Source organism: Aaosphaeria arxii, assembly GCF_010015735.1.
Source record: "Aaosphaeria arxii CBS 175.79 unplaced genomic scaffold BU24scaffold_2, whole genome shotgun sequence".
Taxonomy (NCBI): Eukaryota; Fungi; Ascomycota; class Dothideomycetes; order Pleosporales; genus Aaosphaeria; species Aaosphaeria arxii.
In genome coordinates, this window is record NW_022983475.1 from 4,843,692 (window position 1) to 4,857,215 (window position 13,524).

General features: G+C 51.0%; 6 protein-coding genes across 6 annotated transcripts; 2 read left to right on the forward strand and 4 right to left on the reverse strand.

The window, feature by feature from the left end:
• Positions 1-217: 217 nt before the first annotated feature.
• On the reverse strand, positions 218-794 carry BU24DRAFT_135888 (uncharacterized protein). Its single transcript, XM_033521082.1, has one exon. The coding sequence runs from the start codon at positions 717-719 to the stop codon at positions 375-377; it is 345 nt and encodes a 114-aa protein (XP_033388580.1). The 5' UTR covers positions 720-794; the 3' UTR covers positions 218-374.
• Positions 795-3,794: 3,000 nt separating this feature from the next.
• Positions 3,795-4,363, reverse strand: BU24DRAFT_419796 (uncharacterized protein). The gene has a single exon (XM_033527306.1). It carries the CDS (start codon positions 4,280-4,282, stop codon positions 3,845-3,847), a length of 438 nt encoding a protein of 145 aa, XP_033388581.1. The 5' UTR covers positions 4,283-4,363; the 3' UTR covers positions 3,795-3,844.
• Positions 4,364-4,443: 80 nt separating this feature from the next.
• On the forward strand, positions 4,444-6,529 carry BU24DRAFT_477400 (general substrate transporter; the record flags this gene model as incomplete). Its single annotated transcript, XM_033532986.1, has 5 exons — positions 4,444-4,882; positions 4,964-5,442; positions 5,498-5,832; positions 5,888-6,279; positions 6,341-6,529. Exons 1-5 carry the CDS (start codon positions 4,670-4,672, stop codon positions 6,527-6,529), a joined length of 1,608 nt encoding a protein of 535 aa, XP_033388582.1. The 5' UTR covers positions 4,444-4,669.
• A 1,588-nt stretch (positions 6,530-8,117) lies between these two features.
• Positions 8,118-9,062, forward strand: BU24DRAFT_315334 (Aldo/keto reductase; the record flags this gene model as incomplete). Its single annotated transcript, XM_033522867.1, has 1 exon — positions 8,118-9,062. A coding segment is annotated over one exon (945 nt), but the record flags the coding sequence as incomplete, so codon positions are not given.
• A 220-nt stretch (positions 9,063-9,282) lies between these two features.
• On the reverse strand, positions 9,283-10,504 carry BU24DRAFT_459841 (uncharacterized protein; the record flags this gene model as incomplete). The annotated part of the gene is made up of 3 exons (XM_033531760.1): positions 9,283-10,103; positions 10,162-10,276; positions 10,322-10,504. 3 exons carry the CDS (start codon positions 10,502-10,504, stop codon positions 9,283-9,285), a joined length of 1,119 nt encoding a protein of 372 aa, XP_033388584.1.
• A 137-nt stretch (positions 10,505-10,641) lies between these two features.
• On the reverse strand, positions 10,642-13,168 carry BU24DRAFT_135900 (kinase-like protein). The gene has a single exon (XM_033521083.1). It carries the CDS (start codon positions 13,014-13,016, stop codon positions 10,779-10,781), a length of 2,238 nt encoding a protein of 745 aa, XP_033388585.1. The 5' UTR covers positions 13,017-13,168; the 3' UTR covers positions 10,642-10,778.
• Between the last annotated feature and the right edge of the window lie 356 nt (positions 13,169-13,524).

Below are 13,524 nucleotides of genomic sequence, written 5' to 3' on the forward strand. Positions count from 1 at the left end.
AGTTCTCATTTAAGACTTGTCATATTTTCCTGTTCCCAGCATAACGAGACTTTACGATCAATTACAATATTCTTGCCCCTGTGTTTGTCCATGACCTTTTACCTAGGTATATATCATTACACCCAGTCTGCTAACCCATTCCATTCTCAACCCCCCGCCCCATATCCCCCCCAACCCAACCCAAACCCATCCGACCACGTACCCATATCCCGAACCCACCGCTCCCTCCCTCAGGAACCTCCCAACACCATGGCGCGGCGAAACCCGGGGTTGTGGAACTCTGGATGCGGGGAAACAGGGGGTCTGGAAGCTTGGGTCGGAGTTTCTTTGCACCGAAGATAGCCGGTAACCGTACGCGTATGGAATATGTACGGCTATGGGCTTGGTATGGCGTTTGGGATGATAGTGATGTATGATGGATGTATGTGTGGGTGAGGGAGTTTTGTGGAGATGGTTGGGGTCGGTGATGGCGGGTGGTGTACGCGGGAACGGGAGTGAGGCTTGGATGAAGTTTGGTTTCTAGGGGATAATTGTGGGGTTTTGACAGATGTGTGGAGAGTTAGTTTGACTGGGGTGGTATAGTGTTGGTTATGAGATGGTAGTACGCGTGAGTTGTGGTGAAATAACCGTTTAGAGATCGTATAGTACACAAGGCGTTGGGATATACGATATACGATTACAAAGAATGTCAATGCGAAGATGGGTTTTCGTGACATCATTCTTCTGCATGGTGAGCGCTGGTACGAACGTCGGATACATGAGATGTATCCGTTTCGTACAAAGGTTGTCCTGATGGAATTACTTTTTCTTTCTTATGTAGTCATTCTCTAGATGTATGACGCGTGTTGGCGTGTTGGGGATAATTGTCGTGTGTTTATGATTTGAATTTCTAGCTGTTAAATACATAGAAATTGGCCAAACACCATCATGTAACATGTGAAATGTTCTAGACTTTTTAATTGAAAAGCCAAGTTAGTTACTAAACTGTCAAAAATATGAATGATTTCATTGAGGGCGGTGTTTTCGCATGTTTCGTTCAAGTGATGTTGGGGATAGGTGTCTCGTGGTAGGTACATTCACGAATTTGCCTGACTGTCGTGGAATCTGCATGGAAGAAACTTATCTGTAGGATTCATGGAAGGCGATGTAATTAGTTTTTAAAGGACAAAAAGGCAGCGATGTTATACGGCTTATTCTTTTCATCTATTTCAGTGTAGATGGGCGACAACTCCTATCTACCATGGCTTCGGCTTCAATCGAATTGTGAGATTGGGCACATGAAGCAACAACAATATGATCTTGTAGTGCACGTTCACCGAAATGAACTTCCGTCTATATCACGATATTCCAAAAGTAAAGACACTACATCTGGGTAGCCCAGGTACCGATCACAGCACTTACTACCCCCATACACCGCAAAACGCATCCATCACAAACACACACTACACTCTCACGAAGCAAAGCTAAATACAAGCATTGCCTCCCCAACACTAGTCCACCAGTCTCGCCACGACTCACTCACGGTACACACTGGAATGCTATGTCATCACGACTTTACCAACTTGGTCGACTAAGTGGGTCTTTCGTTCGACAGAACTGCCACTGGACGACCATCTACTTCAAGGTTCTCGACCTTGGGTATGTTTTAAAGACTGACAAGGAGTGGGTATCCGTCCGCTTCAATCGTCACATGACGATCGTACCTCGAAGTTCTCGACCTCCGGTGCGTTGAAATCTCAAATAATTTGGGTGGGTCTTTGGTTAAATGTGATCGTCACATGGCGACCGTACGTGCGGGTTCTCGACCTTGCGTGCGTTCTAGAAGGTTGACAGGGGGTGGTGGAGGTACCTTGTTTGGGGGAAGAGGTTTGCGAGTTATGTGAGGAAATAGAATTATGTCGGACTGGGCAATCACGAGGGAAACTGGGGAAGAGATAATGTTGTAGGGGGAGGTGGAGGGGAAGTGGAATTTGGACAGTCAGGCGGATCTATGGTAGCTGAACGGTAGTCTGTTGTATACGATGAGTACTACGTTTGGGTGCTGTTTTGCAGAGTCAGTGCCCCTGAAATGTCTCGATTGGATTCACTGGTTTCAATGATCATACTAAAGCACTGTTCATCTTCAATAAAATCCCCAGGAAAGATGTCCATGACGCCCAAAAAGTCGCAGACGTCTCAATTGAGAACTTCTTTGGCGATTTCGCGGCCTCTCCGAAGAGCCTCATTGGAATGCCAAAGACACGTTCTTCCTGACACTATCGAATATGCATGCTTCGGCGTGTTCGCGATAGTCGTGTCAAAGCTGATAGGCAGATAGTACGAAAGCCACAGGTGATGTTCAGACCAACAATGAGACAATCGGACCAATGTGGTGTCTCCATAACTGCACACTTTCCCCGTACCTTTGACCCATACGAGAGTTCCTCGAACATGGAGTACAACCATTGGTGATCTGGGGCAATATCATTGATTTCCAAACTTTATCACTCCTTTCGCCGCTGCTGCGTGTGAAAGTTGTCCATTCTCTCCGGTGGGGAATTCATCACTCCTTTATCCGCTGCTGCATATGCAGGCTGACCATCCTCTCCGGTGGGGTGGAATTCGGCAAGATGGAAGTATGCGCTCGAGCGCAATTATCTACTGCGATCGAGGCTGGGATTGTATCTTCTTCTGGGGTGTTCGAGGAGCTGATCATGAAATTATGGAAGAGGCATCAGTAGCAAGGGATGGATGTCATGTAGCAAATTCATGCGGCATCGAGACCTACATCGACCAGCCCTCAACCCGGTTGGCCCAGGGTGGAGTTAATATAACCCATTGCTCAAGACTATGCGACCGATGGAGCTGGGGACTCGAGAGACCTGGAACATGGAATTTCCTAATCCTGGATGTTGGGAATGCAAAGGCTTGCGCGGTTTTCGTGATCAGCGCGTGTCTATGTTTAACCCCGCATTGGTGCTGAGGATAGGGAGTGTATGATCTGCTGGTCAGCAACTGTATCTGTGTCTCTACGGCGCAATAGTTGGAGAATGAGGCCGAGCGCATTGTCGACCCTTTGTGTAAGCAGCGAAGGCTTTGATTTCAAATTGCGACGGACTCGATGGTGGCGACAGAAGTCGACCCAGCGATGAGCATAGAGGACGAATATGATACGACAGGCTTGCTCTATTTACATATACGGCTTGAGGCTTAAAGCATTGTGGGGAGCGGCTACCTACCTGTCTACTCAATGACAGTTAGCTATTCACAAGTGTGTACATGTACATACGCTATGGTTAACTTATTTCTTCCCGCAATGGGTTGTGGAGAGAGAGAGCGACGTGTGAAGGCGGGCGCATTACCTGGAGAGAAAGGGGCTGGGCGGGTAGGATACTCAGAAGGGGATTAGGGCACTTAGTTCGATCTCTCTTAGCACGTGCCTGGTTGGCGGGACCGTGGATGCAATAACAATTCCTCGTAATTCGTCGAGTAGTCAGGACGAACTGGTACGAGCGCATTCAATTCTTGTATGGGCTGGATGTATCTAGTTACTCTAGTAGTGTTTGAGTGTTACAGTGCTGACTCTGTGGGGAATGGTCCCATGGAACAGGTCGGAGATTGGTCGCTTTTCGGTGAGATGATCCGCAATCCTTCGCGGGAGAGGCAGAGGGTCGAGTCTGATAAGTGGAAGAATGACCTCTCCGGGGGTGGGGCCTCGTGATTGGATGTTACCCCGTGGGAGCCTCTCCACGTGCTAACGGGAAACAACAATGGGTCCGCACCAATTCTCCACATTGGCCAACTCAAGGACGAAGCACTGGGGGCCAATCGAGGATGCGATACCATAACCGATACCACATACCGCCTACGCGATGCGACGGACGTTTTGAGACTTGTTTTTTCCTCGTGTTCTCTTGGAAGGAGTACGAGAGCTGAGACTATCGTACAACAGCCGTGATGTATTCCATTTTGTCCAGTATGGTGTGTATGTGGCGTGCTGGAAGGCGGAGAATGTGGTCGTCCAAAACCTGGGGCCCGGGGGACAAGTGGGCCCGAACTCACGAGGTACTCGGGTGAATTCAGAGCAAAGAGCCATACTTGCCACAACCAGAAACACGCCCAGCGATGCATGCCATTCAAGCCATTCAAGCCATGCGAGGACGCGGGGTAGACTTTGAGGAGTCGATGGGCGGCTAGTGAAGGAGGCACTGGAGGTGGAGGAGGGATGGAGCCAGTAACAAAGGGAGATGAATGGACAAAGCTTTTCAGCCAAAGTCTTAACATACCTCCACAGTAGTTGCATTTCGGTGCAGACATCACCGAGGACTTTAACCAAAGTCAGCCACCTCCGTGATGCCGGATCCAACTGGCGGCAACGGCTAAGGAAAAAACGTTGGGGTTACTCCATGTTCCATGGCATGCACTCGTACCGTGTATGGCACATGCATGCAGTGTAGAACGCCAGAAGTAAATTCGAATCGTTATTGCCTTGCCCTACCTTGCAATTGCCCTTCTAGATGCCCAAGTGACAATCTTGGAAAGAGGAGACTATTGCTAGCACCCTGGCTTCTTGTTCAATTGAAAAGCTCCTGTCTTCCCCCCTGTTGTCGTTTCTGCTTTTCTTCTTTTCCTTCATCCTCCATCTTTCCCTGCCACTCATCTACCATCTTGGCCAAGATCAGCAGCAATCATGAGTGATCCCGTCGACCGCAAAGTTGATCCTGAGGTCAGCAAGGCTGATGTCCGAGTCGAAGATGCCGCCGTCGACATCGAGAAGCAGAATGCCCTCACAAAGGCAGCTGCCATTGAGGCAGAAAACGCAGAGCATGCCTTGGGTGTCATTGACACCGTCAAGGCATACCCCATGGCTGCTCTGTGGGCATTCGTCATGTCTTGCACAATTGTAAGTAATCGCCATCACTACTTCTCGTCCTTGACCGTCGGTCAATTCGAAGGGAACCCCAGAGCTAACAGCCATTGATAGATCATGGAGTCCTACTGTGTTTTCCTGATGGGCAACTTCATTCCTCTGCCTGCTTTTGCCAACCGCTACGGACATTACAGCCCTATCAAGGATAAATTCATCATCGCGGCCAGCTGGCAATCCGCCCTTCAAATGGCTGGACCCGTTGGTGCTATCATTGGTGTCACTCTCGCCGGTCCCCTCACCAGCCGTATCGGATACCGTTGGGCAACCATTGCCGGCCTCATGCTTTTGAACGCCTTCATCTTCATCTTCTACTTTGCCGACTCGCTGCCCGTCATGTTCGTCGCCCAGCTCCTCGAGGGTATTCCGTGGGGAATCTTCATTGCCAACGCGCCAGCCTACTGCTCTGAAATTACCCCCATTCAGCTTCGAGCCCCCGCCACCCAGATGTTGCAGATGTTCTGGGCCATTGGTGCTATCATCGTCGGAGGTGTCACCTACAAGTACAACAAGCAGCTAGATCAAGCTGCATTCAGGTATGTAGATGCGCCTTTACTCTAGGAGGAATTTTCGCACTAACGAAAACCCTAGAATTCCCATTGCTCTTCAGTGGATGTTCCCCACCCCTCTCGCCATTCTTCTCTTCATCGCACCCGAGTCTCCGTGGTGGTTGGTCCGCAAGGGACGTCTCGAAGAGGCCGAGAGGTCGGTTGAGCGCTTGGGACGCAAGTCGATGCTTAACAAGAGCGAGGCTGTTGCTATGATGCGCCGTACCATTGATCTTGAGAAGACCGTCAAGGAGCCCAACTACCTCGAGCTCTTCAAGGGCACCGATCTTTACCGTACACTCATCGTTTGCGGTGTCTACGCTGCACAGAATCTTACTGGTAACTTGATTGCCAACCAGGCCGTCTACTTCTTTGAGCGTAAGTTCCCACCACCGTCTTTCTTGCGGAAATGAGTATGCTAATTTCGCCACAGAGGCTGGCATGGATACCAACACTTCCTTCGCCTTGGGTCTCATCACCTCCGGTCTTCAGTGGCTCTTCGTCATGCTTTCCTGGATCTTGACCTCCTACCTCGGCCGCCGTACCATCTACGTCTGGGGCTCCCTCATCAACGTCGGATTCCTCGTCGCTCTTGGTATCGCAGGCTCCGTCGGTCTCTCCAAGGCCGCCTCCCTCGCCCAGGCCTCTTTGGGTCTCATCGTCTCCGTCTTGTTCACCCTTGGACCGGCTCCCGCCTCTTGGGTCATCATCGGAGAGACATCCGCCATTCGTCTCAGGCCTTTGACCACCGGTATCGGACGTGCCTGCTACTACATGGTCAATATCCCCTGTATCTTCCTTGCCAGTTACATGTTGAACGCCGACGTAAGTACCATTTTCCGCCTCTTACTCCTAGACTTCAAACGCATACTAACCTCCCCAATAGGAGGCCAATCTCGGTGGAAAGTGTGGCTACGTCTGGGCTGGTACCGGCTTCGTCTGCTTCGTCCTCGCTTACTTCTTCCTCCCCGAGATGAAGAACAGGTCCTACCGCGAGATCGACATTCTCTTCAAGCGCAAGGTTCCTGCCCGCCAGTGGACCAAGACCTACGTCGATGCCGAGGCCGACGAGTAGATATCGAATCAAGGCTCGGAATCGAGAAGCACCGACGTATTGCTGGTGCAACGTTGTTGTTAATATGTACATTGAATGATGCTTTATATCGTTCGAAGAAGTCGAAGAAGAACAAGTATAACAATAGTATTCGCTTCTACCTGAAATCAGTGTTCCTAGCAAAAGTGAAGGCGTGTCTATTACTCACTGTCGCAGATTTTCACTTACCAAACAGCTACCCACTGGCCACACGCTCCAAACAAAGCACGGTCCTCCTTCTACCCAAAGTTATACCTTCACTCTCTTTTATCGCCTTTATAAACCCCAATATTTGAAAGTACTTCCATGAGAACCACGACCCGGACTTTAGGCTCGATCGACCAGGTGGCCCACAGGGTAGCTTGGCCGGTTGGGAATCCTGGGCTAGGCCGTTGGTTCTCTGTCGTAGGCTGTAGGCTGTTGTGTAGGCTGTTGAGTAGACCCATATTCGAGTCCCACTCTTCAGAAATTTCTTTTTTGCTTTTTTTTTGCTTTTGTATAAAAGATGGGATGGTTTTAGCGTCGTCTGATCTTCTGGTTATGGATGGATGGGTACATAGATGGATGGCGGCGGGTTTGAGGACTGTGGGATTGTGGGATTGTGGGATTGGAAGATGTGATTGATTGATGGATGGATGCATGGATTTGAGGAGGATGGGGTGTATATGTTTTTGTTTGTATAGATAGGAGTGTGAGAGCGATCTTGAGAATGCACTGCTGTTTGAAAGAGATGTGAAGATGGCACAGTATCTATCGTATGGTTTGCTCACCAGATCACCTTGAGAATAAGTAACATATAAGATGTGACCTTTTTTAGTCCTTGAACATAGCATAGCCTATGGAATAGAGGTGACTAGGAGGATATATGATTGCGTTTGTGGGAGAACGCAGCGCGTTGATAGTCTGTCTGCCCGCGCTGTGGTTGACGAGTTGTTTATGTATGTTTCCGAAGACAACATGTAAGTTCCGACGGCGCATCAATGCCACGAGGAGGGATCCTATTGGCATCGATAGATGAATACCTCTGTGTTCACCTGCAAGTTCACCTGCAAATCACAGCACTCTGTTCCATCAATATCGCCCTTAGTACGTTATGTTAAGAGAAAATTGAGGCACAATTAGTGGGCGACGAAGGAAGAGATCTACATATGGCCGAATCCTGCGGATGGGATGCCGTTCTCTACCAAATCTATGTTCCGTTCCCTGAGAAGGAATGTACCCCGCATGTTTTGTTAGTTCCCTTCCCCTCCCCCACTCGGAACTGGCTTCGGAACAACAATGTAACGCGAACCGAACAAAATTATATCTCTCTCTTCGTAGTTCTTTTGCGAAAGAGGAATCTGGTACTCATTATCATGCTTGATGTCTATGATAATATAACAATAGACTAGATTCTGAACTGCCATCACATAACGAGGTAGCCGCAACTATGGCCGATCCTACAGCGGCCAATTCACAGCTTAAACCACAAGAACAAGATCAACAACGACAACAAACCACAACTTCCTCACCTCAAGACCACACCTCCACCTCACAAACCCGCCCACCGCTATCCGATGTCATCACGCCCTTAATCCAAGGCGGAGCAGCCTGGTCCTACCAGCTCCACCCCTCCCCACACTCCCTCCCCGTCGCCCAAACCCTTCGTCGGGCGCTCGACCTCAACATCCGCGCCTTCGACACCTCTCCCTACTACGACCCATCCGAGCAAATCCTCGGCGCCGCCTTCCAGGACCCCCTAATCAGCTCCGTCTACCCCCGCTCCTCCTACCTCCTCATAACAAAAGTCGGCCGCGTCGCCTCCTCCACCTTCGACTACTCCCCCGCCGCCGTGCGTGCCTCCGTCGAGCGCAGCCTCACCCGCTTCCAAACCTCCTACTTCGACGTCGTCTTCTGCCACGACGTAGAATTCGTCTCGGAATCTTCCGCCCTCGACGCCCTGGCCGTCCTCTGGGGCCTCGTGTCCGAGGGCAAGATCCGCTACGTCGGCATCTCCGGGTACCCGCTCGGCACACTCATCCGGCTCGCGGGGCTCGCGCGCGAGAAGTTCGGCCGCCCGCTCGACGTCGTGCAGAGTTGGGGGCAGCTGACGCTGCAGAACTCGCGGCTGCTGAGTGAGGGGTTGGAGGGGTTCGGGGCCGCGGGTGTGGGCGTCGTGTGTGCTTCTTCGCCGTTGGGGATCGGGTTGCTGAGGGATGGGGGCGTGCCGGAGGGGAAGTTGGGGGATTTTCACCCCGCGCCGAGGGAGTTGAGGGAGAGGGTTAGGAAGGCGGCGGAGGTGGTGAGGGGGAGGGGGGACAGGATGGCGAGGTTGGCGCTTAGGTATTCGTTTTGGGAGGCGGCGAGGGAGAGGGGGGAGGGTGCGCCGAGGGTTTGTGTTATTGGGGGCGCGGGGAGCGTGGAGGAGGTGGAGGACTTTGCGAGCGCGTTTGAGGATGCGAGGACTGGGTGGAGGGAGGAGGATGAGAGGCTTGTGGGGGAGGTGAGGGAGGTGTTGGGGGATTGGGTGGATTATTGCTTTACGTGATGGATGAATCTCGTTTATATATGGCGATGGAATTCTGGAGGGATTGTAAATATCGAAGGGAGCAAGAGAGGAACATCAAATGGACATGGATCAAGATTGCCTACGATAGTCATCTATGGGCGTGTGAGAGGACCTTCGGGCATCATCAGGTCAGAACATGAACATGAAGACTACTCAAGTCTCTGCCTACAGCTTGTTAAAGCTGCTATCAGTTCACCCAAACCGCCTCCCCACAGCACCCAGCATCCTGAGTGATGACCGCCCTCCCATAGCTCTTAATCTTCACCGTCCCGCCCGTCTCATCGAGCCCCATAACCGCCACCATGCCTCCAGGATAGGTCGTAACCGCCACGAGATTTCCCCCAAACGGCGCTGCCGACAGCGCACTCGTCACCGTCTCCGCACTCCCGCCCGCATTCTTGAACCCAGCCCTCGCGACCTTCTCCTTCACCTCCCCCGTCACAGGATCCAACTTGAAGACCGTGATCTGCGCCTGCGTGGACGACTGCGAGAGCGTCCAGAGCGTCGTGTTGGCGGACGGGATCGCGACGGAGGAAGTGAAGAACTCGCCTGGCTTCGTGTCCTTGGGGAGGATGGTATGGTGCCTCGTAGGCAGGGAACTATCGACGCGGTCGGTGGTGCTGAGGAGCGCGAGGTCGATGAGCTCGTTGGTGTCTTGCGTGACGACGTAGAGGCGGTGGCCGCCGGGGTGCGAGATGATCTGGCGGGAGGTCGTGACGTCGGTTAGCACGTCTGTGCCGTTGAGGTCGTCGAAGTCGGTATCCTCGCGGATGATGAAGTTCATGATGGAGTTGCGCTTGAAGTCTAGGGCGCGCAGGTGGTGGCCGTCTGGGCTGAAGACCAGACTGCGGACGTCGCCCGCGATGTCGCTGCTGCGGTGCTGGTAGTAGCCTGAGACGGAGGTCGAGAATATCGCGCTGCATGATCCGGTGCTTGCGGAGCCGAAGATCGTGCTTGGTGGTTGCGGGCCGGATGTCAGTTTGATGTTTTTGAATGAGGTCGTGTTGCCTGAAGGAAAGTTTTAGTGAGCGTTGGTTGGGTGGCCGGCTAGCAAGTGAAGACTTACAAGACTTGGGAACATCCATTGTTCCTTCGTGTATCAACGAGTAGTCAGGGTTCACGAGGTATCTGGACACTGTGCCATCGGATGGTCTGCTGCTGAACAGAAACTTCCTTGACCTCTGACACTGTTAGCCTATCCTTCGCGATTGGAGGTCAAGACGTACGTCAAGTACAAGAGCGGACGCGGCGCCAGCAGCTGTACTGTTCTGGACGATATCAATCGTCCTGTACTCATCCTCAAGCTCCAACGCATATATCGAGCTACCATCAACAGAGCCCACATACAAGTGATGCAGCGCCGCCTGCACCCATGGCACCAAGAGAAGACAAGCAGCCAAGGAAAGCATGCTAACAACTTTCTAGGCTTTAGAAAATGGGGAAAAAAATGCTTGTCCTCGCGTCCAGAAAGAGCAGATAACGTCTATAATACAAATACAATAGCTGTGGTGCTGATCGACTCAGGGTCCAGTTTGTGGGGTGCAGGTGATGGACAGGGATACATCTTCCGGTCGTCGAATATGGAAGAAACACTGTCTGGCGAATGATTGATGCTCAATATAGTGAATCAGTAGATGCTCCCACTAAAAACACTCAATGAGCGATATATGTCTCCGGCACTTTTCAATCGTTTCCATTTCTGGTGGTGGTTGCCACGCATGGTTCGGCGCATTCAAAGTCCTCGGGGCCGGTCCGGAGAGTACAGCTCAAGCATGCAAATGGAAGGTGAGGATCGTCTGCAATCTGCCTGGCGCTCGGTCGTGCTGATGCGTCGGTTTGAATCATCTCTTTCGTCCAGTGTCTGACGGCGCGTAGCTCGGGCTCTTCGATGGATAATTGCGATAGCCATTGCTGCACGCTCGTAACGGCGGAATAGTACGGTCGTAGTTGGCCTGTCTCGGTTTTCCCTCTTGCATTTTCAAGTGCCCCCCAATGAGTCTGCGTCGGGTTTGTTTCATTTGTTTTTGAGACATCGAGAATGGTTGCGATCATCTCAGCAAACACACAACCAAGGGAATAGATATCTGCCGACAGACCACGTGATTCCTGTAGAATAACCTCAGCAGCAGCGTATGTGCGAGTGAATGAAGTTGGCGTTTCAGTTTCACTCTCTTCAATCGAAGGATAAGAGCGAGAGATGCCGAAGTCGGTGAAGTAAATCTTGTATGGGTCCGAATCGTTCACGTCCGAGCCTCGAATGTCGCGGACAAGCAGGTTCTGCGGCTTGATGTCCATGTGCTTGAGCGGGAATGAATGCATGAAATCGAGCACCTTAGCCAGACATGTGAAAAAATGGCGGAGTGACTTGCGTCGTATCTCCATATCTTCTGCTGTGGTGAGCGTCCGCATGAACACTTCCAGATTCCATTCGGCGCAAGGGTATGTGAGAATCGCAAGATCATTTCCGATTACGTACGTTCCAACGAGTCGAACGATGTGCGAATGTTGAACTCGGTAGAGGTGTTGTACTTCTCGAAGCGCGTCTTCCCGGGTGATGCCGCTCCACTTCGTGCATCGCATCGTTTTGCGAACAAGCCGGACCCGCTTACAGCGAACGCTTTCCACTAGGGCAGTCCGAGTCTTCCCCAGAACCATCTCCACCTGTAGCGGAATGTCGTCGTGTTCATCCTTGCCGTACTCTGCATGCTGACCGCGGCCAGACCAATTGGTTTCCATAGTGGGCTCTGGTATTAGGTCATGCTCTTCTAGCAAGGTACGATAGGCGCTGCACATAAGGTCCTGGTCGAATGTATTCGAAGTCGCGATCGAGATAAATGTGCTGATACTGTTCCTGTTGCCCGATTGGTGCATGTCCGATGTTATGGAAATGTGAGTTTCGGCCGTGAAGAAGGAGTTGTGGCCAGAAGTGCCAGAACGGGCACTCTGTGCATCATCGAAGATTATAGGATGCAGGCTATCTGATTTCCGCAGCTCTTTGATTCGCAAAATATCGATAGAGCTTTTTCTGGATGCATGCTTAATAGATTTTGTAGACTTGCTTGAAGGCACGAGAGTACGATTGCTATCGTTGGACGATTCTTCTTCCGTGATGGTGTTTAGTTGGGTGTTAGTCGTAGAACCCACGATGAAATCTTCGAAGAGTCCATTATCCGGTAGTAATTGAGCCTTGGGCCGTACTAAAGTTTCTCCAAGAGCAATTGAAATAGGACGATTGCGCGGAGTGATTCCCTCAGCAAGTTGATTAGATTTGTTCGATCGACGTTTGGAACCTAACCGTGCACTCAACGCTCTTCGAAGGCGGTTCACTGAAGTATCCAGCAAAGTTTCCTTTCGTTCTATCTGTACTGGCTCAATGATCGCCTCGCTCATAAGCAGCTGAAAGGAGTAAACTCTTTCATAGAGGTGTTCGCTTTCAGATGGATTCCAATCATGAATGAAGCCAAATAGAACACCCGAAGAGCGATCAAGTCTGGCAGAGCCAAGTAGATCGCTCAATTCGATTGTCACATCCAGCAATATTCTATGAAGAACAGCCTCAGATACCAAAGACAGTTTTCTCGTATCTTCTGTCACCGGCCATGGGATCCGGTCATCGCTCGCACGTAGGACACCGGCGCTTAGGAGTAGCACGTAAACAACTTCGCCAATTAAGTGTCCCAGATGCGGTACTGGGAGGCTGGCGAGGTGATTTGCTCTGACGGAAGAACTCCGTGATGGAAGACCATTGTTGTAGTCGAAATACTTCGCAATGTATATCGTGAGGAAAACGCGGAGATTACGCCATGCAACACGGTTGGACCCGTTCGCGCAGAAAGCCTCAAACGCGTCCAGCACATCGTTGAGAATCGGTCGGTAGCGTTTGGTGTTGATGAACCGTTGGGTAGATACGGTCTGTCGCATCTGGTTGGTTATGCTATAAGACACATTGGATGTGTCTGAATACTCCTCGAGGGTACACAATCATTGCAAGGTCAGTAGGTTTTGGTCGCTTGGTGACGACTTGGAGACCTTCGGTATTTACATGCTGATTGTCCAGCTGTGCTGAGCCACAGTCACCCCTCTCCAGCAGCAAGCCTCGACAAGGATGGTAATTCTCCGCACCAATTGAGCGTCATAGAAATATGCAATGCGCGAGGCTGTGTACAACATACGACAACTTCATTTCCACTTTCTCCCTCGTTCTCATTCTCTCCCTGTTCGACTTTCAGTGGCAGCTCAACAAAAATTTGATACCAAATGCAATTGCATTGGTTGATTGATGATAAGTAAGAAGCCGCCGTCGAAGTAGGCGGGGTGGTCGGTATAGCCGAGAGGCTTCCAGAAGGATAGACACAATTGACCCATTGTTGAAGACATGTGACGTTGCATTTCTTCAAATTCATTCAGCACGACATCTGTTTAATAACAA

Excerpts from the sequence above, each read along its gene's own strand:
- BU24DRAFT_135888 (XM_033521082.1), bottom strand. The coding sequence starts at position 719 with ATGATGTCACGAAAACCCATCTTCGCATTGACATTCTTTGTAATCGTA.
- BU24DRAFT_419796 (XM_033527306.1), bottom strand. The coding sequence starts at position 4,282 with ATGCAACTACTGTGGAGGTATGTTAAGACTTTGGCTGAAAAGCTTTGT.
- BU24DRAFT_135900 (XM_033521083.1), bottom strand. The coding sequence starts at position 13,016 with ATGCGACAGACCGTATCTACCCAACGGTTCATCAACACCAAACGCTAC.